Raw genomic sequence first — 25,338 nt, forward strand, 5'->3', positions numbered from 1 at the left:
GAATGCAGGAGGAAAGTAGACTGGTAAATCAATCTGTGTTACAAGTGACTCACATAACTAGAGGAAGGAGACAGGAACTGACCTAAGTAAACGGCAGAGAGTATTTTGACTGGATACCAACAGGCTAATGAGAGACCTGAACCCACTTGCTCCAGTCCATAACTGTGATTCTGACAGGTCATGGGTGAGCAATGCTGAGCTGCTTTCGGAGGGGTAATAGGATTGAAAATAGGTGATAAAAATTGTAGCTAATATGAACAAGGTGTATTGCTGTTGAGTGAGAGGAATTACAGCGAGGAAAGGGGAAAGTCTAGAATGTTCCTTGTCTGAATTAGAGTCAGCTAGGACTCATTTGTTCTTAAGTACAGATGGACGAGAGAAGGGTAGCAGGGGTGTGTGCAGGGGTCTCTCCCTGCATAGATTCCCGAGCTCTGAACCTGGCAGTGACAGCGACACCTTTGTGGGCGTGAGCACACTGCTGTCAGGTTGGTTTCTAAATGTCATTTTCCAATGAAAGGGTTTGTCAGAGAACGGATGAATTCCAGGGTCGAAGTAGAAAAAAAAATCCCAAGAGAAGCCTGGAGGACTTTGTGCTACCAGAAAGTACGGAATGTCCCCCAATGATGGGCACTGGCCTCAGTAGTGCACAGAAGCCAACCTGAAAGCACCCCAATGTTACCAAAGTTGACCTTGTCCAACAAAATCAATAGTAACACCATTGGGTTACAACCCAAGCCAATTTAAAAATCCAAGAATCCCACTGATGTAAATAACGACTAAATTAAAAGTAAAAGGTGAAGCTGCAGCCCTCCCCTAAAGAATTCCAATTAATAAGTGTAGAAAGAATGAGTGAAGGAGGACACCCCCTTTAAAATGCCAGGGTCACCACGGCTGCAGACAGGATTCGCTGGCAGAAGCTAAGGTTAGTGGGCAAAGGTAGGAGCGCCAGGGGAGTCACACAGTCTCCAAATAGTTCTTTCAAGAGGTCATTACAAAGAAAAATTGCTCAACAGTGGAGAATCCTGGCAGATACCATCTTGCCTGGGTGATCAGAGTTAACATCCAGATGCACTAAAATGGGCACCCGGTCTCTGTGACTTTCTTCCCAAAGATGCATGACAACTTCTATCTAGTTATGATAGCACATCAGGCAAATCCAGATGAGGCACCTTCCAACAAAGCAGCCGGCGAGTACTCTTCAAATCTGTGATCAGCCAGGTGCGATGGCACACTCAGAGGCTAAGGTAGGAGGCTTGCAAGTTCAAGGCCAGCCTGGACAGTATAGTGAGACTCTGTGTTAAATAGGGCGGGACAGAGCACAATGGTCGAATGCTGGCCTAGCACGTGCAGACTCCTGGGTTCAATACCTGGTACCACAGAAAGAGATGGGGGAAGAGATCATGAAAGACAAGGAAAGAGCCAGGCTCCGTCACAGACGGGAGGAGACCAGCGAGGCATGACGAGCACGTGCGTGAGGGTTCCTGGCTGAGATCCCAGCACAGAAGAGTACATGAGTAGGAAAACTGATAAAAATCTGAATAAACTGCTGCTCAGCTTAAAAAGGCTCAAGAGATAACTGGGTCAACATGGGCACACGAGCTTAATGTCAGACCATCCCTACAGACCCGAGGCCTAGAGGAGCTGGCAGGAGGAGGGGCCGGTGGACCCAGGGCTCACAGGAACAGTGTCTGATGGGCAGAAGGGCTGAGCAGAGCGAGCAGGGCAGGCGAGAGGGTGGGGCCGCCAGCTTGCGGGTCGCGGCTGTGGGATTTGCTCGCAGGGTGACTGAGCAGCCCTGTGAGTCTGTTGAGCAGCCACGACAGGAAGCAGCTGAAACCCGGACGGGAGGGCTTCCGATGGCAGCCCACGGAGCCCGTGTCTTACACAGAGTCTATGTGAGAGCGGCCAGTGGAGGGCTCAAGGTGGGACCGGCCAGCGGGCCCGCAGGCCGCCGCGTCCTGACTGCCCTGTGAGAGGAGGGCCCACGCGGCTTTCTCCCCAGGTGTCCTTCTGGACTCCAGAAAACTGATCCTCCATTTTTCTCCACAGTCATCCGTCCACAAGCGAAGGTGAGAAGAAAGTGATTTGGGAACGAGTGGGGCTACCCTGCAGGCCGTGTGGGGGGCCGTGGGGAGACTCCTCTGACCGCCACCCTGCCCAGCCCAGAAACAAGCCAGCCTGGTTCTTGAAACCCCAGTGCCGTTGCACTTCCTCTGGGCACTTTCTTTACCCTCGTGCCAGGGATGGAACCCAGGCCTCCCACTTGCTAGCCAAGTGTGCCACCCTGAGCTACAGCCCCAGCCCTTTCTTTTTCAAAAAAAAATTTTTTTTTTGAGACGGAGTCTTACCACGCACATGCCGAGACTGGCCCAGAACTCCCGATCCTCCTGCCTCAGCCTCCCTGCCTGCTCTAGACATGTGGGTGCTGTCGACTAGTGTGTGGCCAACGGCTCTGAGAAGAGGGACAGAGGAGGGACTGGGCGGTGGGGAGGAGCCAGCGCAGACTTCACCTGTTTCTCAAAGCTGCTCCTGTTCCGGAGAAGACAGTGGAACTGAAACGCCACCTAGTTTCCCCACATTCGGTCACTGAGTGTCCTCTTCAGTGAGTCTGTGCTGAGAAGCCAGCAGGGGGGCGGTTCTGACCCAGGTCACCAGAGCGCTGCAGACGCATTCCTCAAAGCCACCCTCCCTGCTGCGCTGTACCTTAGTTGCCAGAAGAAGTGTGGCGGGCATGTTGTGAGGACCCTGCTTGGCTCTCATTGACTCCATTCGAGGGCCCCTTCCTGGGCCACCGTGGTCACCTGGTCGACGGCCCTCTTTGCCGTGGTCCTCTAGTTCACAGCAGGCTGGGCCACCCCTCTGCGGCTGTGGCCAGGCAGGCATGGCAGGTGCCCCCAGGTGCGCCCTTCATCCTCCTCCTCCTGATCTTGCCCTCAGCCCACCCCCGCCCCTCCCATTGTCCCCTCCACCTCCCTCTCCTTCCTCGCTCCCCAGAGCTCTAGGAAGAGCTCATTGTTTGGTGGCAGGATTATGATGTCCCCACTGGGGTTATGACATCAGCATTTGGAGAAAAGAAAGAAGGGCCCAGGACGCAGGGAGCAGCATGGGGCTCACCACAGGGCCTGGCTGGCGCGGGAGGCCCAGGAAGCTGGAGCGCAGCAGGACCAAGGCCTTTCCTGGGAGCCAACCGCTCGCTGGTGTCTGAAGTCACAAGCTACCTAGACTCTGAATCCAGAAAACTGCACCCCGACAAGCTGACAAATGGTTAAGGGAGGAAACACCCGGTCTTCAGAGAGCATGGACACGTGGTGCCGGCTAGCGTGGCCCCTGTGCAGAGTCCTGGGCCTGACGGGGTGAGCAGGAGAGCCCTGGAATCCGAGAGATTGAGGCTCCACGTGAGCCATTCGAGAGCCTGATCAGAGAGGGGAACGGTGAAGAATTACAGGATACCGAGCTGGAATCTCCACCCGTCAACTACAGATAGAAGGCTTTTGACCAGCTGCCCAAAGTGGCAAGTTGTGGGACAGTGGTGACGGAGCCCTTTGAAAGCGGATAGTACTGCCACATGCACATCAGGAGTCGGCTCGGCGTGAGGACGCTGGAGTCCCAGGCCTGTCACTGGAGATCAAGACTCATCCCGAGCTGCCCTCTTCCTCCTCTTTAGGTAGCCGCCTAGGATTAGAACGGGCCTGTGTCTTCTTCAGCTTCCCTGGACATGGTCGGACTGCCTCCTGCAGACGGTCCCATCAGATAGAAGGGGAACCTTGGGCCTTCTCAGTTTCTGCAGACACGCGGCGTGAGAGCCAGCTCTGGGGTGCTCGTCTGCCCCTTCCCAGGCCCTCCTTGGAGGGTGCTTTTGAACTATGATGGGAAAAGCTGCATTTCTTACAGGAAGGAGTTCTGACAGGAAGGGACTTTTTGACTGTGTCTTTGGGTCGTGGTACTTTGTATAGTTGTGCAGAGTCCCACAAATGATGTTCCAAGGCAAGGCAGTAGTTTCTAGTAACAGTAGGGGATTTGAATGTCTCTTTGTTAACTTGTCGTTACACAACAGCACTTTTTAGTAAGTCACGTGCAAATCCAGCACATTCAGTTATCTGGTAAACAGAATGTGATTGTATCTAAAATATGTTTATGAATTGTTTCTTCTAAGCACTAGGCGTGTCTCAGCTCCAGGTCACGTCAATCCTTTCATACCAAAATCTGGGGGATAAAAAAATATTCACGTGCAATGAAACTCCAGGCATGATTTTGTCAAAATGATCCCAACTGTTATATGTAGCCACAATGCACTAATAAAATCTTTTAAGTTCACTTGCTTTTGCAATCGTGACTTTCATGCTCAAAAGGGGACAATATTCCACTGAGATGGGAACGGGTGTGACTCAAGCCTACGTAGCCAACAGACCAGAGATTCCAGCTGACGTAACACCCCTGCTAGGCTCAGCAGAATAAGCCAGAGTTGTTTTGCGTTTTCCCAACCCTCTGACATTGGGCCACACAGCCACACATCTGTCACAGCCGGAAGCAGTTCTCTCCGGTCCTCTCTAAGGTCTGAGCACACTCAGGAGCCACACTCAGTGCAGGCAATCCTACTTCAGACTCGAGAGTGAGGGCCCACCTGTCTAGAAGAGAATGGAGATGCTGAAAGGGGAGACCAGAGTCTCCAGGTACAGTGACCAAAGAGGTTTCAGCTACAGAGAAATACCCCAAGCAGTAATGGGAGATGGAGAAGCGATGGCCGAGTGAGGCCTGGCTTGCCAGGACAGGTGGCATTCGTCTGTCAATCCCACAGGATCTAAGGATGAAAGTGGCTCGATTTGTGTTAACCACATAAGAAGCCCTGGAGTAAGTCGGCCTGGGTGTAGGTATCCTGGGCTGTCCCAGTGGGGAAGGTCTGTGGAGGGTTCTGAACACAGCACGGCAAGTGGAACTAGACTGACTCAGTGAACAAGCACTCTCCTCCTTTTCTGTCTTCCAGATTGAACTACGGCATTGTCTTTGGCAAAACCCATTTAAGAATTCTGTGTGAAGCTCTGCTTTTCCTCACCCTGAGCAACTCAGAAATCCAGGGTGTCCTGAGAGGAGATGGGAAGCCAGTCTTCTGAAAGCTGCACGTCCTTGGCTGTGCCTCCGGGATCTTAGCTGCTCCCCACTCCCTGACCCTCTTGAGGAAGCATCATGATTGATGTTCACAGAGGAACACGTGACAGAGGCTTCCTCCCAGTGGGTCCAGAGGGAAACAGAGCTATATCTGGGCCAGACCTGGGTCAGAACTCAGGTTCCATCTGTAAATTAACAGAGGAAAAGTGACCGTTCCAGATTCCCACACTAAAGCAACAGGCCTCAACCAAATTGGTTTTTCCGCATCCCCTTCCAGAAAGTCAGGATATAGGCCCAGTGGGGTCGGGTGGGGGGAATCTCAGGTATTTCTGGAATCTGGAGTGTCCTGGATAGGTTGTGGTTCTAGAGAACTGGGAAACTGGGTTCTTGTTTTTCTTTGTCATTATCGTGAGACTCTGCACAAGTTACCTGAGGACCTCAGTCCGAGTACTGAGAAGTGACAAATTTGGGTAGAGAGACCAGCAGGGCAGCTGCTGGCTCTGACCTATATTCTGCATGTCTACAATGTGATTTCATGGGCTCAGACCATCTTATGCCCTCTCTCCCTGTACACACAGGCACTGCACACACACACACACACACACATGCACGCACGCATACACACCACACGTGCATACACACAGTACAGCAGTACATATGAATCGTGTGTCCATGATACCCCAGGGCATCTCCCATCGCCTCTGCAGAGTGCGTTTCAGAACAAGGAATTCACGTGCATTCCTGTGATTTTAAAATAAGTAGTCCATCCGACACTTCCTCCTCCCTCACCCCTCTGGGTGAGGGAGGATGTGGGCATCTCTAATTAGTAGAGGCTCTGAGCAAAGAACAGCAGTCAGATGAAGGCTCAGTCAGCAGCCTCTCAGGTTCCAGTGGAGGCAGAGGCAGGGCATGAGAGTCTGCGGCTGCCCTCACAATACCGGGATTGAATGCTGCTGTCCACTTAGTGCCCAACTGGGCACCATTCTTCAACTTTACCTTGAGCATCACTATCTACCCCAGTGCTGTGGCCCTCGCTGTGGGCACTTCATTGCTGGTAGGTCTTGAATTCCAAGTACTGCCTGGGAATTGTGATGCTCCATTCCTGTTTGCAGTTATTGCAAAATCATTCCCCAGCAGGCGGATGCTGAAGAAGGGAAACGCGCCTTTCTCTTTAAGTACCTAGCACCATGTCTGGCCCTCAGTAGATGCTCAACAGATTTTTTTTTGGGGGGTGCTGGGGATCGAACCCAGGGCCTTGTACTTACAAGGCACACACTCTACCGACTGAGCTATCTCCCCAGCCCCTCAACAAATATTTTTTAATGAATACTTAAGTTATCATATCATGGGTCATAACATCTGGTTGCAAAAATATATTCATCTTAATTAAATACAATAAAAATTAAAAATACACTCAGCATCATAGAAGCAAATGAGTGAATAAACTATACTAAATAAACACTCAACATCATAAAACAAATGAGGCAGGTTCTGGTGTTAAGGATGTCACTGCTCTTGTCACAGGCCTTGTTTTAGTGCTTCCTGTGTGCTGGGCCAGGGCAGGTGTGTGATTTGGAGACACCTCTGCCCACAAGGAGCTCAGGGCCCAGCAGATTCACAGTGTCTCCAGCAAGAGAAAGCGAGTAGCAGGAACACAGGACAAGATGCTCCCTGGGTGGGCGAGAAGGGATGATAAAAGGGAGAATTATCAGCACAGTGCTCCTATTCACAGGCCAGACAGCGCTTGGGGCCTCTCCATAGAACCCAAGAGTCCACTGAACAGAAAATGGCCACTCTGTACAACGTAAGATTCTGATTAAATGCATTATTGTTGTGTCTGACTGCGTGCCTGTTGCTAATCCACGCTACAATGATTCATGCTTCAAAAAAAAAAAGCAATTGGCTCTAAGAGCCAACACAGTGCATTTCCAGATAAAGGACGCATGACTGTCAGCAGACACCTGCCTGATGGCTTCGCTACCAGGCTGGGCAGGGAAGGAAAGCACAGGGCTGGACGGCAGGCAGGGCAGGCCGAGTGGACCAACAGGCACAGGCTCCTTCACGCCAGATACCCCATGAAATCTCACGGACACTCAGAATACAAAACAATGAGAACAGGAGGGGCGTCTTCTTTGAAAAAGATGGTTAGTCAAATTGCCAAAGAGATATGATGGAGCAAGGGTGCCCTCGCATTCCTGCACGGGGCTGTCACTGTGGGTTGGGGGGTGCCCAACGCCGCCTCCAGCAGGCGCTGCTGGCGTCTGTGCTGTCCCCTGCAGGACAGCCAGCTCCTGGCCAACTATTCCAGAGTGGTCTCTGCCAGGTGGAGCCCCAAGCAGCCCTCTGATCCCATCTGTGCTAAACACACACAGTCAGTCACCAGTGTGAGGAAACCCTGCACATGGAAGAGAAAGGACAGGTGACAAGTGGGAACCATGACTCCAGAAGAGAGAGAAACAAGGTGACAGAAGAGAAACCAGTAGGAATGAAGAGGGGTCTCACTCAGAACAGAACAGTAGAGCTGTGACACAGAAATAGAGGACAACAGCCACCAAAGCCATGACCGAAGTTGCAATGATTGAAATCAAAGATGTCGGCCAGCAGGAGAAGATGAGGTGGAGGAACAGCCCACTGCCTGCGGTCACCCCGCCATCCTGTCTTCCTGAGGTTGGCTGCTGGGACCGCTCGGCTGCTGGCATCAAGTTGAAAGAGCATGTCCTATGGGAGACCCGGCTGAGCAGAGGGAATGCCCACTGCACGGCACAGGAGCTTTAGGACACTGAGGGGGGACAGAGGACTCCAAATCCTCCCAGGCGGGAAGAACAAAGCCAAAGGTCCCCTGAAAAGGAACAGGAGTCAGACGCACAGAGGGAAGACAGCTGTCAGAAGGCATGAAACAACGTGTCCAAAAGTCTGTGAAAACAGAACGTCAGCCTCAAATTCAAAATCCTACCTAAACAAAATGTAACGCCAAATTAACGAAGAGACCCTGACATGCAAGGATTCGAAAACACATCACCAGTCTGTCTTTTCTTTCCTGGAAATGTGTCCCCTTTTACTTATTTTTTAAAAGGCAAAATAAGAAAGAAGAAAACTTAATCTGGAAACCCTGGAGCAGAGAGGGCCTCCATGTCCGCTCTGCTGGACACAGCAGGAGGGGACAGGGAGGAAAGGGCTCCCCGGAGAGTCTTGGAGGAAGAGGGCACTGCCTGAGAGCAGAGAACCTGGAAGATCTGGAGCATGGGACAAGGCACTAGACACAAGAAACAAGAAGTGCAATCAAACTCCTGAAAGAGAGAAACTTCTAGAGGCAGCACATTCTAATGCTTAGGAGCAGGTCTCTGGAGCCAGAGGTGTGATTTGAATTCTACCCCTGCCGCCTATCAGCTGTGTGACCTTGAGTAAGTGACTCAGCCACTCTGTGGTGTTTCTTATCTTTCAAGAGAGATCATCATAGGACTAACAAGACTACTGTAAGAAATTTAATTAATATTTATAGTTCTCTTAGAAAAAAAAACCCTATCACACGTAAGTACTATATAAAGTTTGTTAAATAAATAACTCTAAAGACTATGAAAATTATGGTCATCCAAATAGAAGAAATAGATCACAATGATACCAAGTTAGTGAGCCTACAAATAAGAAAGTGATGATCCCCAAGTGATGGGTTATAGTAAAAGCTTAAGGACGATGGTTCTTATGGGGCAGGGGGTAAGAGAGAAGGACGGGGAAGGGGAAGTATGTGTTCCCCCTTCTAACAAGGAAAAAGAAAGGCAAGACCCACTGCTGGAACAACTGAGCCCCCAACGTCACAGACAGGAAGGGCAGAGTCTGAACGTATGGGAGGCTAAGACGTGAGGAGCTTGCGCACAAACGTCAGAGCGGAAGGAAGGAGGCCCCTCATGCGAAGCTGGAGGACCTACTGCCTCATCAGCCTAGCCTCTGTCAGGCCAAATCCTTAGGCCACAGGCGAAGGAGACCCGCCAGCCAGCTGGGTGGGATCGGGAGACTGGCAGTCACTGTGAGACAGCATTCCTTGTTGATCTTACGGAAGCCAAACAATGAGTCACTGGGATAAAAGTTTTCAAAAATTAATCTAAACCTTCCCCCTACAAAATGCAGAAAGAAACCAAAATTCAAGTCCAGTCCTTTCTCAACTGTAAAGACAACAAAAAATAAATGGGCCAAATCTGGTTTCAAGTAATGGACCAGGATAACCTAGGAATTGCTGCAAACTATAACAAACTGAACCACTGTTTCTCTGCCTGAGACGCAGGAGCCTCCATGAACATTCCATTGCTCAACTTATGTCCTCCAGAATTCCAGGTGTGGGCTGCCATGGTGCATCTGGTGAGATGCACCAGGCAGGTGTGGCTGCTAAAGAGTGTGTATTTCTTGGGATTTCTGCAAACCACAGATTCTTTGAACTGACCTCAGTCTCCTAGGCCACCTTCCCTGGAACATTCCTCGGGTCCATGAGGGAAGAGTCATGGGTTTCTCTGTGTCGAGCAGCTCCCCTGGGCCTCGACAATGGCACATGTGTCCCTGACTCCACAGTGCACCCTGTCTCCTCCATAGCCATGGAAAAGACCCACCACGACACCATCTGCTCTGTGTCCCTAATGCCTGGTAAGTGACCCTGAAACCAGGAAGGCAGAGGGGGACAGGGAGAGGACAGAGAGACTTTGAGTCTTCCTTTCTTTTTTGTTGGACTTACCCTTCCTGTTGGCTTTCTTGACACTCTACATTTTCAGAATTTATGAATCTACCGTCTAAGGATGACAGAGAACAGAAGCCATCAAATGCTGGGCAAGAAAAAGAGGTTTCGATTGGAATCCCACCTGCATGCCACACTGCCCCCCCGCCGCCCCGGGTGACAGCACTTCTCTGAAACTCAGTATTTGCAGATCAGACCTTGCCCCCAGTTCCAGACTGAACATCCAGCCACCAGCTGGCCATCTCCACAGGGATGGTCCTCAAGGACTCCAAATGCAACCAGGCCAGCAGTGAGCTGCTGGCTGGTCTCCCCAGCTCCTGGTACATCCCCTGAGTACCCTCTCATAGGCTGGCTCTGATGTGACATTGCATACTTATAGCCCTTTGAGGTCCCCCCACCCCATTACCTCAGGCTACACTCCAAGGTCCTTAGAAAAGCAGATGAGACCTCCTGGTCATTGGCACCCTGCTGCCCACTCCTCCTCATCTGCCACAGCTTCTCTCTCCAATCACATGCCTAGCTCCCCGATGCACCCTGATGTCCCCTACCTCTGTGCTTTGCAACGGTCGGGGCTCTTCCCACACCCCCAGAATTGTCCTAACCTCACACAAGCTGAGCTCCCGGCCTCTGTCCTTCCTCTACAGCTTGCACTGTAAACAGCAAGCACTGCGTGCTGATGATTGAGTGGATGCCTACTGCATGCAGGAGGAGCCGAGCTCGGAGAAGCAGGCAATTCAACCAGCAGCACACGCAGTGAGTGTGGCAGAGCCGTGACCAGGAGTTTGGACTCCTAATCTAAGCCCCTGTTGTGGGAGGTGATGATGCTTTGAAGCAGGAATGTCCACTTCCTGTCTCCTGCCCACTGCTTCCTGTCCTGCAGGGACAGGCTCAGCAAAGGGCGTGGTAGCAGATGCCCATGGGCTACCTCTCCTCGCCTGCCTTTCCCGCACATTGCCCTGCCTGTGGGACCAGTAGTGACCTGGAAACCTGGTGGTAGTGGCTTCAGCCCAGGGTCTGGAGAACAGGAACTTGGCCATAGGAAGCAGCTTTGGGCAACCTCTATGACTGCCAGGCCGGTCTGCCTCCCACAGGAGGATAGGTCACTTACTAGAACTTTCTGCCCTTCTCCTCACAGAGGGTGGCTCCTCACTCCAGGCTCAACTGCCACTAACTGCCCACTGACCAGGATTCCAGGTCTCCCATTGGACCCCATCCCTGCCAACCCTCTGGAACAGAACTTCTGCTCCTTGCAGAGTCCCCAGGCCTGAACTTCTCCAGCAGCCTTCTTCGTTCATTTAACCAGAGGCCCCTGGATCCATCTCGCTCTTGTAGGCACTGTGCTAGGCCTCAACTTCCTCTGCAAATCTTTAGTCCACACCATGTTCTCAAAGTCTCTCTCTATCTGTGAGTGAGCTCCTTGAGGACAGACTTAGGGCCAGCTTTGTCTTTATCCACAAGTTTTGGGGGGAGGCCAGAAAAGGACAAATAGGCCTCGGGCTTTACTGCTTCTTCTCTGGATATTCCAACAGCCTCCCAACCCCAAATCGGCGCCTCCCACCTCTGACATCAGGTTAAGACCATAGACCCCAGCACCTGTAGCATGCTACTGAAGCTTGAAGCCGAGCTCCCGGGCAAGGGCTCTGAGAAGAGAACAAGAGGAAGAAGCAGGACCTGGAGATGGGCCTCGACTGGCTCAGGAATAGCTGCTGGGGCTCTTGTTAGACACGAGCAACCAGACCAGGGGCACTAGGGAGCCACCGAATGCTTTTTAATCAGGGAGGTAACAAAATCTTGTCTGGGGTGGCGGGGTACAGATCCCAAGAAGCGAGATTAGAACCAGCCCAGGTGTTTTAGCTGCATGGGGAGCTTATGAAACCTGGAGAAAGTGCTCTGGGCAACAAGGAAGCACGGGTTACGGGCGCCATCTTGCTCTGGAAGCTGCAGAGATCCACGGCGGAAATGCGCCGAGCCCAGGGGTAGTGGGTCGATCTTGAAATACGGAAGTGTAATCACACACTCTAGCAACCACACTCACGTTAATGTTTGAAGGCCACACATTTCGAATCCACCCAGGGTCTCTCATTATTGGAATCTAGAAAACAAAAACATCAGAAGTTAGTTAGTGATGCGTGTGTATCCAATCATCCCAGGGCACCCTATTCATATGCACACTTTTTTTTTTTTACTTTATGGGCTAAAAAGTAAATTTAATTAATAATAAAGAGGATTTTTTTTAAGTTAATTACAGAAGTGCTCTGGAATTCACGGCAGGGGCTAAATAGAATAAAACCACTGAGCCGTGCCCTTTAACGTGGTGAATTTTGTGGTGTGTAAATTATGTCTCAATTTTCAAAAAGAAGTTAGTCATAAGGATGTGGCAGTTTTTCTTTGCACAGGTTCAGCACGTGAAGCCTCAGTTACACAGGGCAGGTGACGAGCTTCAGACTCACTCCTTCTCCCTCCTCTCACCCCTCCCAGAGGACACAGGGCCCCTGTGAAGCCCCAGAAGCCAGGAAGCCTGGAATGACGGACTGGAGATTGGAACGTGTGCTTCTTAGCTGTGACACTCATGGGACTGTTTCTTCACCAGAGAGTGGGGTACAACAAACCCACCTCCAAGCTGATTCATGCCACAGGCATGAATCCAATCCCCTTAGGTTGGGGTGAAGCCAGCCCGTGGACCAGCCGTGAGGACTCTTTCTGGCCCTTCCCACAGCCCACCTGGTTAGCACTGCCCAGAGGGCTCCCATGTGGGCTTAGCCCACCTTTCTTAGGGACCCGTTGTGCCCGAGGTCTTAAATTGTGCTCAGAACACATGAGCCTGGGGTTCCATCCCGGGTGGGCCGTGCCTGTGGTCCCTGCCCAGCCCCCGGCGGCTGACTCACTGACAGTCACCATGTGCGGGGTGGCTCTGGGGCCCACATGCTTTGTTGAGCATTGGCAGCTCAGAGATGAATGAGGTGGGCCTCCCCCAGAGTCGCTCATGATCTACACAAGGCAGAGGACAGTAAGAGGTTGTGGTGGCCATAGCTCCCCCAAGGTATGCCCTGGGAACAGCAGGAGGACAGAGGGGCAGCCATTGCTCTGTCTGCAGGGACACAGGATTTCAGTGCCACCTGCAGAGGTGCCCTCTGAGCTGCTTCTTATGGTCAACTTGGGACGGGGGGACAAGAGGAAGGGCAAGGTGGTTCCAAGCCGGAAAGAGAAATGGGGCCCCAAACATGGGTCAGACAGCAAGGAGGACAGTGTCTGGAGAAAAGAGAAAAGAGTAGGCAGACACCAAGGGGCCCTGGGAGGGGACAGAAGGCACAGCGAGATCAAGGCCCAGTTGCCCCAAGAGGAGCCCAGGCCTTTTATCAATTTTTAAGAATGCCTCCTCAAAGGAGACCCTCTGCAGGAGCCCATGATGTAAACAGACCAAAGGGGAACGGCTGGGTCTCTTCAGGAAAGGGCCTGGAGTCCCCCGTCTTGGTGACAGAGGCACGGGGATTCACAGGGTTCAAGGGCATCTGCTGCACACAACAGGGAGACACAGAGGAGCAGGGGGATGACCAGGTGTCCATCCCCAAGAGCATGCTGGCCTCTCTGTGGAGGCTGCGCTGGAGGCCGAGAGGTCGGTTTGAAGGTTATTCCAACAAAAGATGGCCATGGACAGGCTGTGGGCTGAGCTGGTGACAGTGGGACAGAGAGAAGGGCCACTCTGAGTACATCGTCTGGACGAGGCAAGCAACTTGGACTGGGTGGGTCAAGGATGCCCTAGGTGACTACCTGGGCGATGGGTCATCAACTAGGTGAGGACAACGGGGAGATACCAGGGGCAGGAAGAGCTCCCCCCCTGGAACCAGGTCAAAATAAAAAGGGTAGATTTTCCTACAAGGCAGGTCCTGAGAACGAAGGAGGACGTGTTCCAGGATCCCACCCACGTCTGTAGCTTCTCTGGGAAAGCAGGACAAAGCAGTGGGCTTCTCCGTCTATAGACTGCTTCACATGGCAGCTAAGTCCTGGTTTCAACCAAGCAGCGGATTTGAAGCACTTTGGGAGTCTAGTTGCCATTTCCCCTTCAGTTCCTGTGGAACGTTCCAGCCTGCTGCAAGAAGGCATGCATCTTGGACACAGATGTCTTAGACCATCCAACTCAAATTCTTCCAGGGCCACAAAGTCACACGCGCACCAGCCTTCAGCGCGGACAATAGCTGGATTGATTTTGCACCCACGAGGTAGACCGGGAAGGCTGCCAGCAGTTTAAACTCACACGCCTTGCATTTGGTCCTGATTTAAAATGAAATTTCAAATCAAATACCAAATACATGCTTTTCCTGCTGGCGGAGCAATGACCGAAGCCCTGAGGCTTTGGTCTGACTTCAGAGATTAAGTCTAAGCCCAAGAACACAAGCGTGATGAGACTTCGTATTTCCTCAATCATTTCTTTCAAAGTTAAGACGAAAGTTATCTCATTCCATCCCACAACAATTTTTTGTTGTCATTTGAAATTCTCGCACTATATGTGAAGCGCCACCTGTGACCCGGGGGCACCAAGCAGTGAGCCGTCATGGCGAGAGCCAGGAGTGAACTAGGTTGAGCTCCAGTGCTAACTAAGGATAGCCTCTCCAAGCCTCCACCTTCTCTTCTGCAAAGAGAGGATCGCGACAAGCAGTATCTCACAGGTCTGTGAGATCAAGAGATGACTCTGTTTGAGAGCAGCATCCCGGGCAGACCCTGGCCACCACAGCAGAAGATGGTCAGGAAGCGGAAGCCCCGAGTCAGGAGCCCAGCAGCTTCTGAGCGGCCGGTGGCTCCCGGGTTGGCTGCACCATGGCTGTGTCGTGGCTCAGGTCCTCCGTCAGGCAGCGGAGCCTTCTTGTGAGTCAATGAAATGCAACCTTCCTTAGCCTCTCTCTGGACTCGTCTGCCCAACTTCTTCCTTCCCCATATTCACTTATTTTAATTTACATTTCTTACGTAGATTGATGTAACTGCCAGAGACTGACTGTCTTCGTCCTGCCCCCCAAATCCACATGTTGAAACCCCCATCTCCAATGTGATGGTGTGAAGGTGGGGACTTCGATAGGTGATGGGGCCCCTCTAAGAACACACTTAAGAACCTCACAGGTGCCACTGCCTTAGACCCAGTTGCACCCCGAAAGCATGCTGGACAGGGAAGGCTCAAGGTCCGCGTGAGCTATGCAGACTGTGTGAGTGCGTGTGCGTGTTAGATCAAAGGTGGTCTCGAGTTCTCTGTGACTCCTCCCACTGAAAGGCAGGGTCTGATGACCCTCCCCCTGAATCTCAGCAAACCAGGGACTTGCTTTATCAATAACACACAGGACAAATGGATTTTCCATCCTGAGGCTGGGTCCTAAGGAGCCTTACAGCATCTTCCTCTGCCTCTTGTATTGCTCCTTCTGGGGACACCAGCCAACAGCTAAGAAAACCCAGTCCCTTGAGATGCCGCACCTGAGTGACTCTGAGCAGATTCCTGTCAACAGTCCCAACTGAGCCAGACCTTCCTGCCACCCCCAGGTAGGCACCAGATATATGAGAGCACTTGTCCTAGTCTTTCCAACAAGCCCACCCACCAGTTACTCCAGGGTCACCTTAGTCAACATCGTGGGCTGCAGGAGACACACAGCTGAGCCCAGCCCAAATTCTTGACCCATAAAATCACCAGTTATGGTAACATAGTTGTTGTTTTAAGCCACTAAGTTTTGAAGCAGTTTGTCCCAGGAGTAAATAGCTAGAACAGGGTGTTTTGTTGGGGTGGTGAGGTGGGACTGGATTGGCATTTCTGTATGCTTGGCTGGGTTGGGGGTAGAGTGACTGTGCCTATCTGCAAGGCTGAATGTGTTTGCCCAGAGGACAGTTTGTGCCTGTGTGTTGACATGTGTCTGTATGTGTGTATTTATGGCAAAGTGACACACTCTCCTGCGTGAAATCAAATCCCCAAGCTCACGTGCCTCCTCGCCATGAAGGCAGCGTGCCCTCACAGGCCACGTGTGCCCACACCGGGTGCGAGTCTCCACAAGGACAGGTTTGATTGGAAAGCAGCCAGGATTAGACCCAGTGCTCTCAGGCCAGCTGCCGGGCTCCCCTGGGCTCAGTGAAGCACTGGCCTCCAGGCATGAGGATTGGTCACTACAAGGCCACTGTGAGTGGCAGCTCAGAGCCACCTTTGCTCCAGTTGGCCCAGCAGGAGACATCCCCAGAGGGCTCCTCAAGGGGCAGCAGTCAGGGTTACACAAGACCCAGTTCCATGGAGGGTCAGATGAACGTAGGGACATCAGGTTAAACAGATGAAGGTCTTTCTTGCGGAACTTCTCTGTCCTTCACTGTCAATCTCAACAGGGATGATAGGTTGTAGCATCTTCCAAACCACCATCCTGAAACCCCTTTCTTACTAAGCAAATGGTGGCATCCGGCCACCCAGTTAACTCACAGTGGGGCAGAATTAACAGGAGTCACAGCCAAACCTGGGAGTCAGCTGCCACACTGCTCCCAGGACAGCAGAAGTTTCCAGGAATAGGGAGACTCATGGAAGGACTCCCGTGATAGTTAGCAGGGGAAAGGGCAGCAAAAATGGATGCAAATAAAAGTAGGTATTTGAGCCACAGTGAAAAGAGACCGAGAGAGACAGAGTCGGAGAGATAGAGACCAGGAGATGCAGAGATGGATGGAAACAGAGAGCTAGAGCGACGAAGAGACAAAGAGAAGGAGAAACAAAGACAGAGATGAGAGGGACCGAGGCCAGGGCAGGAGGACAGTGGCCCAGCCTGCCTGCTAACACTGCTTGTACTTCTTGTGCGGTCCTGTTGCACAAAGTCCCTGGCACACATGGCCTCCTTCCCAGCTAGGCCCTGCCAACTAAGGCAGCGTTTGTCTTTCTCAAGCATCCCAGTTGCTTGCTGGCTTGCCCACGGCTTCTTACTTACTGCATTTTGATGCTTCGACACCCAGCGCCTTGCTGACCCTGGGAAGACTGTGCCCCCGGGCTAGTCCTTATCCTCAAGCAAAACTTTCACGGCCAAACCAACCCACCCAGAGCCCAGCCCCAAACGCCTCCTCTCTGGGGATCTCACACTCTGGAGGCATTCACTGGCCCTACTCAGCCCAGGCCAGGTACCACACAGCCAGGGACAGCCCCTGTGCTCCAGGCATTACTCAAGCCAAGCCTGCTGATCCTGTCTTGTTTCCCACACAAGCCACCATAACAGCTGCTGTCCATGGAGTTCCCTCACCTCACTCTCTCTGCCTCCTGACCAGGCCCAGTGCTTCCCCGTGGGTCCTGCATGGCCTACCAAGCCTCCTGTGTCTAGGGCGTCACAAACTTTCTGCTTCGTGACAGTCACTTCCACATCTGCAATTCTAACCACACCCCGTGAAAGAAAATCCCGAGGACCCTTAGAACACTTGGCATCTTGAGGCCATAAGACCAGAAGTCAGAGCTCAGCAGAGACAACCAGGATAGCACAGCATGTTAATAACCAGGGGATTGTACAAAACAGTTCAGGGAGTCTTGGCACAGGCACTGGCCAAACCAAACCCACATGCACCCAGGGGAAAAGGGCTCATCAGCCCCCGATAGACCAGCAAGCAGTACCAGACTCTGGCCTTAGAGCTGGGCACGCTCCCTGGCCACTCAATGACACTGGGTGGAGTGCCGAACGTTGAAGGGACAAAATGAGCAGGTGACCCACTGCATATGGTTGGCAGGTAGTTAAGACCTTATTTCTAGCTCCTCAGTGTATGTGAGTTGACTCCACCTGAGGAGCTGCGTTTCCACAGCTGTCAAAGCCCTGCAGCAGGAGGGCAGCTCTCCTGACTTGACTCAGGTCAGCCAAGGCTGGGAAGCACTGGCCTCTGTCTCCTCCCTCTTCTGCTGTCTTCCCCCTGCACTTCCCAGCCCCAGGGACTCCCTACCCCGGCAAGTTGGCTGGTCCTTTATGAGGTAAGGCTGGACCTGCAGGGCTTCCCAGATGGCCGGACACCACAGGTCCCATCAAGTCGAACATTAATTTGTGCCGGAGAGAGCTGAAGTCAACTCATAATGCTCTTAAGTCCTAAGCAAGAAAGGGTCCCCTGGGAAGGTCTTCATGTGGATTTACTGTAACAAAGATACCATTTTGCGTGTAAGTGAGGGTTCAAAAGTATCTGAGGATCTGTTCTGAATTTACAGCTGCTACATATTTTCCCCAAGGCCTGAAAGCGGGAGGAACAGAAGGAGTAAGAACTCCGGTGAGACTAACAGCTACTGGCATAGGGCTGGCCACCCAGAGTGGCAGCTGACACATGTCACTTACGCTCTTACGCTTCATGACAAGCCTTCTGTACACAAAATGTGCACAGCTTGGCCTCCCTAAATTCCACAGATTCCAGCTGCAGAGTTGGGGACCCAGGTTCCCTCTGTTTCAGTGGACAAGCCCAGAAGTCGCACCACCCCAAGACTGGGCACTTCCTGGCACAGGAGAGGACTGGGCTGGGTGGTCACAACATGGCTACACAACACCAGCCACAGAAAAGCCCAGCTGTTAATGACCTGGCCCTGCTCCATCCACTCAAAAGCGATGAGTTTTTCTGTGGAAACAGCAACCCAGAACATGAAGAAATGGCTCTTTCTGGCAACACTAGACCGCGTGATGCTGTTCTGCACTGCTGAAACGTTCTGCATTTCTCAGAAGAGGCGGTGCTGGGGAGCCAGTCACAGCGCCTGATCCTGGCGGGCAGTGGGGCGTGTGGGGCGGGGAGCGCATAAAGAACTCGGAGAAAGCCCCTTCACCTCCACACGTCCAGTCCCTTCTACGAGAGCCACTGGTCTCCCGAGGCTGTGGCCCTGACGCTGTCAGGCACGAGGCCGCCTGCAGCCAGCTGGTCCCCTGTCAGGGGAAGGCTGACAGCAGGCAAAAGGCCACAGCCTAGCCAAGACCTGCCAGGACCTGAGGACAGGCCCTCCCGGGCTGACTGAGGCTCAGGTGCCCACATTCCAGCAGGCAGGGCCCAAGGGAGAGTGAGGCTCTGTGACCACCATGGACTCCACTGCCTTGTGGGCAAAGCTGGGCACTCCTGCTTGGGCTGGGTGACACCGGGGCCTGTCCTCTGCTCCTGGAGGTGCCTCTCCGCAGAACCTGTTTCTGAGCACATTCGTGTCTCTTCAATGTGAGTTATGGCTCAGTCCCTGGCCTGCTGAGATGGGAGGGAGGGGTGCTTGAGAGCAGCCCGAGGCTGGTGCCCAGGCGCTAGCAAGGTCAGCAGGCCGAGTCGGGATGCTTCAGGCTTTCAGTGGCCGCAAAGCCAGCCTCCCAAGCACTTCTCCCCTCAATCCTGCCATGAGTGGTGTCCTTCCCCTGCCCCAGGCCAGGTCCTACACTACCGAAGGCAGCAAACAGAGGATGGCAGGTCAGCACAGTTCAGCAGACTTGGAGCACCCTGTGTGGCAGCCAGGGGCGACTTCCTAAGTCTGACTAGCAGGCCTGCACAGCTCCCTGTGATCAGCACGCCTCCAGGGAGGCCGGCGCCTCCCACTCCTGGTTAAGCCCACGATGGGGGCCTGACGGCTTCTTCCCGGTCCCCCTGTGTTGGGCCACAGGCCACCAGGAGCTGCGGCTCCACCTCAGAGGACAGAAAAGCAGAATGCCCCCTACACAAGAGCTGGGAAAGGCACCGAGGAGTCTGGAATGTGCAGTTTTTTCCAAAGCAGCCAGAAGGCTGGCTGTGGGGAGCACACGTGGCCTCCAGGTCGCCTACCCGCTTCCCAGAGCTGAGCTTTGTGGCCACGTGCCTCTTCTCACTAGATGCCGCTCCACGCATAGAAACTAGCAGTCTTCTCTGGGCCAGAGGCTGGGGACCCAGAGACAGGGCAGAGTCCCCGAGAGAAGAGCAGACTGGCAGAGGACAGGAGAGGCACAGAGCAGCCCAAAGGGAGGACACCAGAGCGCAGCAAAGGAATCTTCAAGGCTAAAGGGGGAAGATCTCCACAAGGTGGGGAGCGGCTCCCAAAGGTGTGAAGGCTCAAGAGCAGTGGTCCCTTGCAGCTGGGGCCCATGCAGGGGAGCAGGAGGGAGCCCCATAGGCCGCTGCTGGGCCGGAGGGTGCCGTGGAGGAAGCCGGGGCTGGGCTTTGGCGCCTGCTCTCGCTGTGCTGACCCATGGCTATCGGCCCGCCTGTGAACACAGGAAGTCGCCTGCCTCCCCAGCACTGGGCGAGGCAGAAGCTCACTGTTTGCTGAACACAACAGACCCGAAGGCTCCTTGCCAGCCAGTGGACCTGACCAGTCCTGTTGCAGACCCAGCCCTGGCCCATCAGAGGCCCCGGCACAATCTTGGTCTAATTTAGGTCCAAATTCAGCGTGTTTTTTTTTTTTTTTTTTAAATATTCCATAGGTCATATACATCTAAGCTTAGAGGTGAAGATACATGCACAACCATTCCCCACTTAGCAACGTTCCTGGGGATGACAGACAGCATCTACGATGGTGGTCCAAGAAAATTCTACTGGCTAGTGACATCACAGCCATCTTGGTTTGTGCAAGTATGCTCTGTGATGTTCACAAACAACAAAAGCGCTTGACAACACATTCCCCAGAGCATACCCTCACCATGAGCAACCTGTGCTATACATGTACATCGACTACGGAATTCACTCTACCCAGGATTTCACGAGCACCCACGTCCCCAGCCCTGCATGGGAAGCTGGAGGTTCAGAAATGAATTGTACCCCATTCTTCCCATGCAGAGCTCATACAAGAACCAGCCACCATCAGAGTCACAGGACGCCTGAGGCTCTTGCAGACTTCAGGGCAGGGGGAAGGCGCCTGTCCACTGGGGAGACAAGACAGGGACCATGTTGTATTAATTGAAATTTAAAAACTTGGACCACATTCACAGTGTTAGCTAAAATCTATAGGAGGTCATTGACTTGGACTAAGCTCCTACCTGAGACCCAATAAACCATCAATTCACACTTCTTCTCCGAACAATCATCTCTTAGCTTGTACTCTCTTTGGAAAATACCACCACCTTCCTCCCATCTCTACTCTCTACTTCAGTGAGAAAAGTGAAACAACCAGAAGAAAAGTTCCAAGGATTCCCATAACCTATCCACGGGCCTCTCTCACCTGCCTTGCTGTCTGTCACTGTCAATGAAACATCCGAGCTTCTCTCTAAAGCCAGCCCCGCCCTTTGTCGGCTCCATGACTTCATCCTGGCAACTCTCCTCTCTGGGTGTATCACCCGTTTCTCATCCTTACTGCATCGAGCCAATCTACAGCAAAACACAGCCTGACTCTGCAAATTATAGAACCTCTTGACCCCAATTCCCAGGTCACCTCCAAACCAATGCTATTTCCTTTTCCAGCAAGTTCCTCCAGAGAGCTGTCCAAGCTCATTTTCTCCAACTCACTCCTCCTGTTTTCAATTCAGCCAGGCTAGTGCTGTCTCCGCTCCCCTGCTCCAGAACTGTCCCCATCAAGGCCACCAGTGGCATCCAGGTGGTTCTGTCCACTCCTCATCTTGCTTTCAGTCCATCAACAGCTTTCAACACTATTTATCACTTTCTCTTCTTTGAAATACTTTCTTCACCTGGGTTCCAGGTCACCAAAATCTCTTGATCTTTCTTTTTCTTCAAATGATGGCTCTCGTCCTTAGCAGATCTCTGGGCTTCGGGGATCAATCCTGTTTCCTCTTCTTGACGTAGATGAACTCCCTTGGTGACCTCATCCAGTCTCACAACTTTCAATGCCATTCCTGTGCTCCTGGCTCCCAAGTGTGCTTTCAGCCCAGGTTTTCTCCACACTCCAGGTTCACACGCACAACTGCTTACCCAACGTCTTCGTTTCTGAGATCTAGTGGATATCTCAAACTCAGCAAGTCCAAACCTCAAGTGACCCTGTGGTGCAGGATGCTGCACACAAACTCCTCTCCCCATCTCGATGGAGGCTACCTCTTCCTTCCAGGAACTCAGACAAAAATCTTGGAGCATCTTTAAATTATCTCTTTCTCTTGCAATTCATGAGAAAATCCCAACCTATGGCGCTATCTTGGGGACATACCCAGATCTCCCTGCTCACCCCTCCACTGTGCTCAGCCCAGTCTGAACCTCTCTCCCTCCTCTTCTTACTGTACCAGCCTCCTGGCTGCATGTCTGGTTTTTGTCTTGCCCCTAAACTGCTTTCCATGCCAAAGTCAAAGAGGCCAGAAAATATGACTACTCAGCTGAAACTCTGCAACGGCTCGAGACAAAGTCCTCACAAAGGCCTGAAAAGCCCTCAGTGCCCTCTCGGCAGAACCTCATCCTCTGCCTCCACCTTCGATGCCTCCAGAGCTCTCTGCCCCAGCCACGCTGGACCCTTGCCCTTCCTCACGTGCTCCACCTCAGGGCCTTTGCACTTGTTCCTCCACCTCCAATGCCTTTCCCTGCAGTGTCTCCACCGCTTCAAGGCTTTGCTCCAATGTCATGGTCTCAGTGACACCACCGCTAACCACAGGGTGGTCTTTGTACCCTGTTTCATTTTTTCTTTCCCATGGCTTTTAAATTCTAGCATGTTGTACAACTTACATATTCATTGCATGTGTTGCTATGGGCTGTCCGGAAGGTGAACTCAGTGGGACTTTATTTTTCATTTGTTTTGCCTTGGTCAGAGATCTGTTCACAGTGCAGCCCAAGTTCCCAGCAGGGGAAATGGCATCCATTAGCCCTTGAACATTCCTGAATAGCTGAACTGGATGAATCGTAGCCTCAGGATTGCCATGGACCTTGGCTCTTAGGTGCTTATTTTATGGGCAGGACACCAAATGAATAAGCCCCACATTGTCCCAGATGACAGATGATCACTGAGACCCAGTGAGGAGGATTGGCACCCGAAGCACTTCTGATAATATTCTTTGTTCCTTGGGAAGCAGTGGGAACTCAGGAGTTCACCCGATTATTCTCCATAACTTTATGCGTGTGAAAAAATCGCATATGTACTTCTAAAATTGTAGATATTCAATAAGTCATCCTTGCCTGTTATATGTTCAGTCCTGCGCTGGGCATTGGAAAGCAGTCAGGAAGCACAAGACACCACGGCCTTGCCTTCCAAGAGCCTGATCGTGCTATGTAGGACCAACCGCAAGCTGAGAGACTGGGGGTGGAAGGATGCCAGGCCAGGCAGCGACCCAGGCAAAGGGGAACGAAAGTGCTTTAGTGCCGCAGCAGCTCAGCGGGCGGAGGTGGCTGCGGATAGAGGGATCCGAGAGCTTCACGAAGGCCGGGGAGCTGAGCCCAGCTCGTGGGGTGCATTCTCTGGTCCCTTGCAGGAACTCTCAGGGAGGGTCATGTGAGAGTAACCAAGTGTCCCGACCACATTGCTTAACCTCACCTTGATCTACACGACCTACAAAGTCTTTTCTGTTTCAGGGTTCTATAGTTCTGTGCCCCAATGGCTACCTCACAATGCTAGGCAGTGGGAAGAAATTGTAAAAAATATAAGGCCTTTGTCTCCAAGAACTCACAATCTAATATGGAAGTCAGACATTAGTTCCCCTAACAGACTTCCAAAGGAGGGATGGCTAGGATTGTTGTAATCCCCTTGAAAGATGAGGAAATTGAGTCCCAGAGAAGTGCCAAGGATGAAATACGATCCCGGGCTCAGGGAGCTCCCGTCCTAGGATGGTTCAGACACAGACAAGCTCTGGGCCAGGTAACCTCTCCTACCTTAATTTACCTGGGAACCACCGGGGTCTTGTTATGGTACAGATTCTGATTCAGCAGATCTGGCTCCTAAGGGGGTCTGTGTGGACACTGGCCTGAAGACCACACAGTGAATAGCACAGGGTTCTAGATTCTGGCCAGCGAGACTGGTGACTGGACCATTCAGAAGAGTGCTGTGATCACATGGATCATTCTAGAATCTCTACATCAGTGTTTCCCAAGCCTGACTACATTTTCATTCCATAGGAATTGGATTTGGGATTCAGAGGCTTGAGCACAGAACAGAAAGTCCAGTTTTTCAGGTGGTTCCACTGCCCAGATCTTTTGGAAAAGAACTGTCAGTGGAGTCCTGGGCCAGAGGCCCTACTCTGGGGGTCCCAACAAATCAAGTCCAGTCACTCGCCCAAAAACCAGACTGACAAAGTAAAGGTGAGAAGCAGGAAAGGAACCGGGATCAAGCTTGGTCATATTGGGAAGGCAAAGTGAGATCAAAAGTCTCAGCCCCGTCTTTGAGGCACTGACATGAGCTTCCGGCTTAAATAGAGGAAGAAGGGGGTGAGGGACCAGAGTTATGCATAAATAAATTACCAGTCTTGGTCAAAGTGTGGCCCAGTTGACCGTCATCTCAGCTTCTGCCTTTTCTCTATTTCTCTGACTCTGTAGTGCCACCTACTGTATCCACTTTGCCTGTCACCAGATCCTAGAAGCTTCCTTCCAATCAACACTGACATAAATCAGAGAAAGCCTCTGGGATATGATTTGACATGTATAGGCAAAGCTGGTCCCCATCCAGAAATGGTTTCTCCCTAACTTCAGCTGGAGGACTGCAATATATTTCCAAGATCAGGTGCAAGGCCAGAATCTTATTTATATCTGTATCATGGGATTCAGCAAAGGGTCCATATTATGGACCCAATAAATAAGGGTGGAATTTGAATAAAGACTCTGAGGTAACTTGCCCTTTTTTTCTGACTACTTTAATCAAAGGAAAACATCCACAAAGAGCAATTGAAATGGGTTTTGTCCTATCGTTTCCTCTGCAGCCCAAGCTGAGCAGCTTCCCTCTTCCCCGCAGCTGTATGTGCCTGGGAGGGCAGCAGAGGTCACATGGGAGCAGGGCACTTCCTAAGCTCCACCAACTGTTTGCTGAGCACTTTACAAACATTACGCCACCAAGTCTTAAACCCAGCTGCTTATCAAAATCTGCTGGATTCACTAGCATTCATTCCCAGGCCTTGCTCAAATCTGATGAATGCAAATCTCTACAGACAGAACCCAGAAACTTGGCAAAGCTCCCGGGTGGCTGGTATTTGGGAACCACTGTACTGCAATTTTTTCCCTCACAGCAGCCCATTTCAGAGACAAGGTCCCTGAAGGGTGGAGTCACTCTCCAAAGCCACAAGGCCAGGAGGCACCAGAGCCAAAACAAGGCAATGGAACCAAACATGATAGTGGTATTTTCACAGTGAGTAAACAAGTCAGAATCCCGGGTGGCGGGGAGTGACCAGAGAGGCCATTTTGCTTTGAACATGCCAACGCTTCCTTAGGATACCCAGGTAGCAGTGTGTGGACTTGATTCTGGGAGTCCTCAACTGAGTCATTCTTAATGTCGAAAAGCGAGGTGCATTCGCTGCCTATAGGAGAGGGGCAGCCACCAGCGGTCACAGGGAACTAGCTGGCTAAAGAGAGCGCTCTCGGTTTTTAAGGATAGCTGGGCTGGCAGATCAGAGAAGTATCCCAGGCATACACACAATACGTTGTGGTTTCAGTGAGGCATTTGATGACATCTTTCGTGAGGCCCTAATGAATAGTTTAGATAACCTGAGCTGGGTAATATGACA

The 25,338-nt window shown here is 52.0% G+C and overlaps 1 protein-coding gene across 5 annotated transcripts in view; it reads right to left on the minus strand.

The window, feature by feature from the left end:
* Positions 1–25,338, minus strand: part of LPIN1 (lipin 1) — a 110,158-nt gene that overhangs the window by 71,428 nt on the left and 13,392 nt on the right. For all 5 annotated transcript variants that reach the window (XM_079111541.1, XM_079111542.1, XM_079111543.1 and 2 more), the window contains exon 2: positions 11,856–11,912. In XM_079111541.1, the coding sequence (XP_078967667.1) occupies positions 11,856–11,912 (57 nt within the window). The remainder of the gene's footprint in view (positions 1–11,855; positions 11,913–25,338) is intronic.

This window comes from Sciurus vulgaris, assembly GCF_902686455.1.
Source record: "Sciurus vulgaris genome assembly, chromosome: 14".
Taxonomy (NCBI): domain Eukaryota; kingdom Metazoa; phylum Chordata; class Mammalia; order Rodentia; family Sciuridae; genus Sciurus; species Sciurus vulgaris.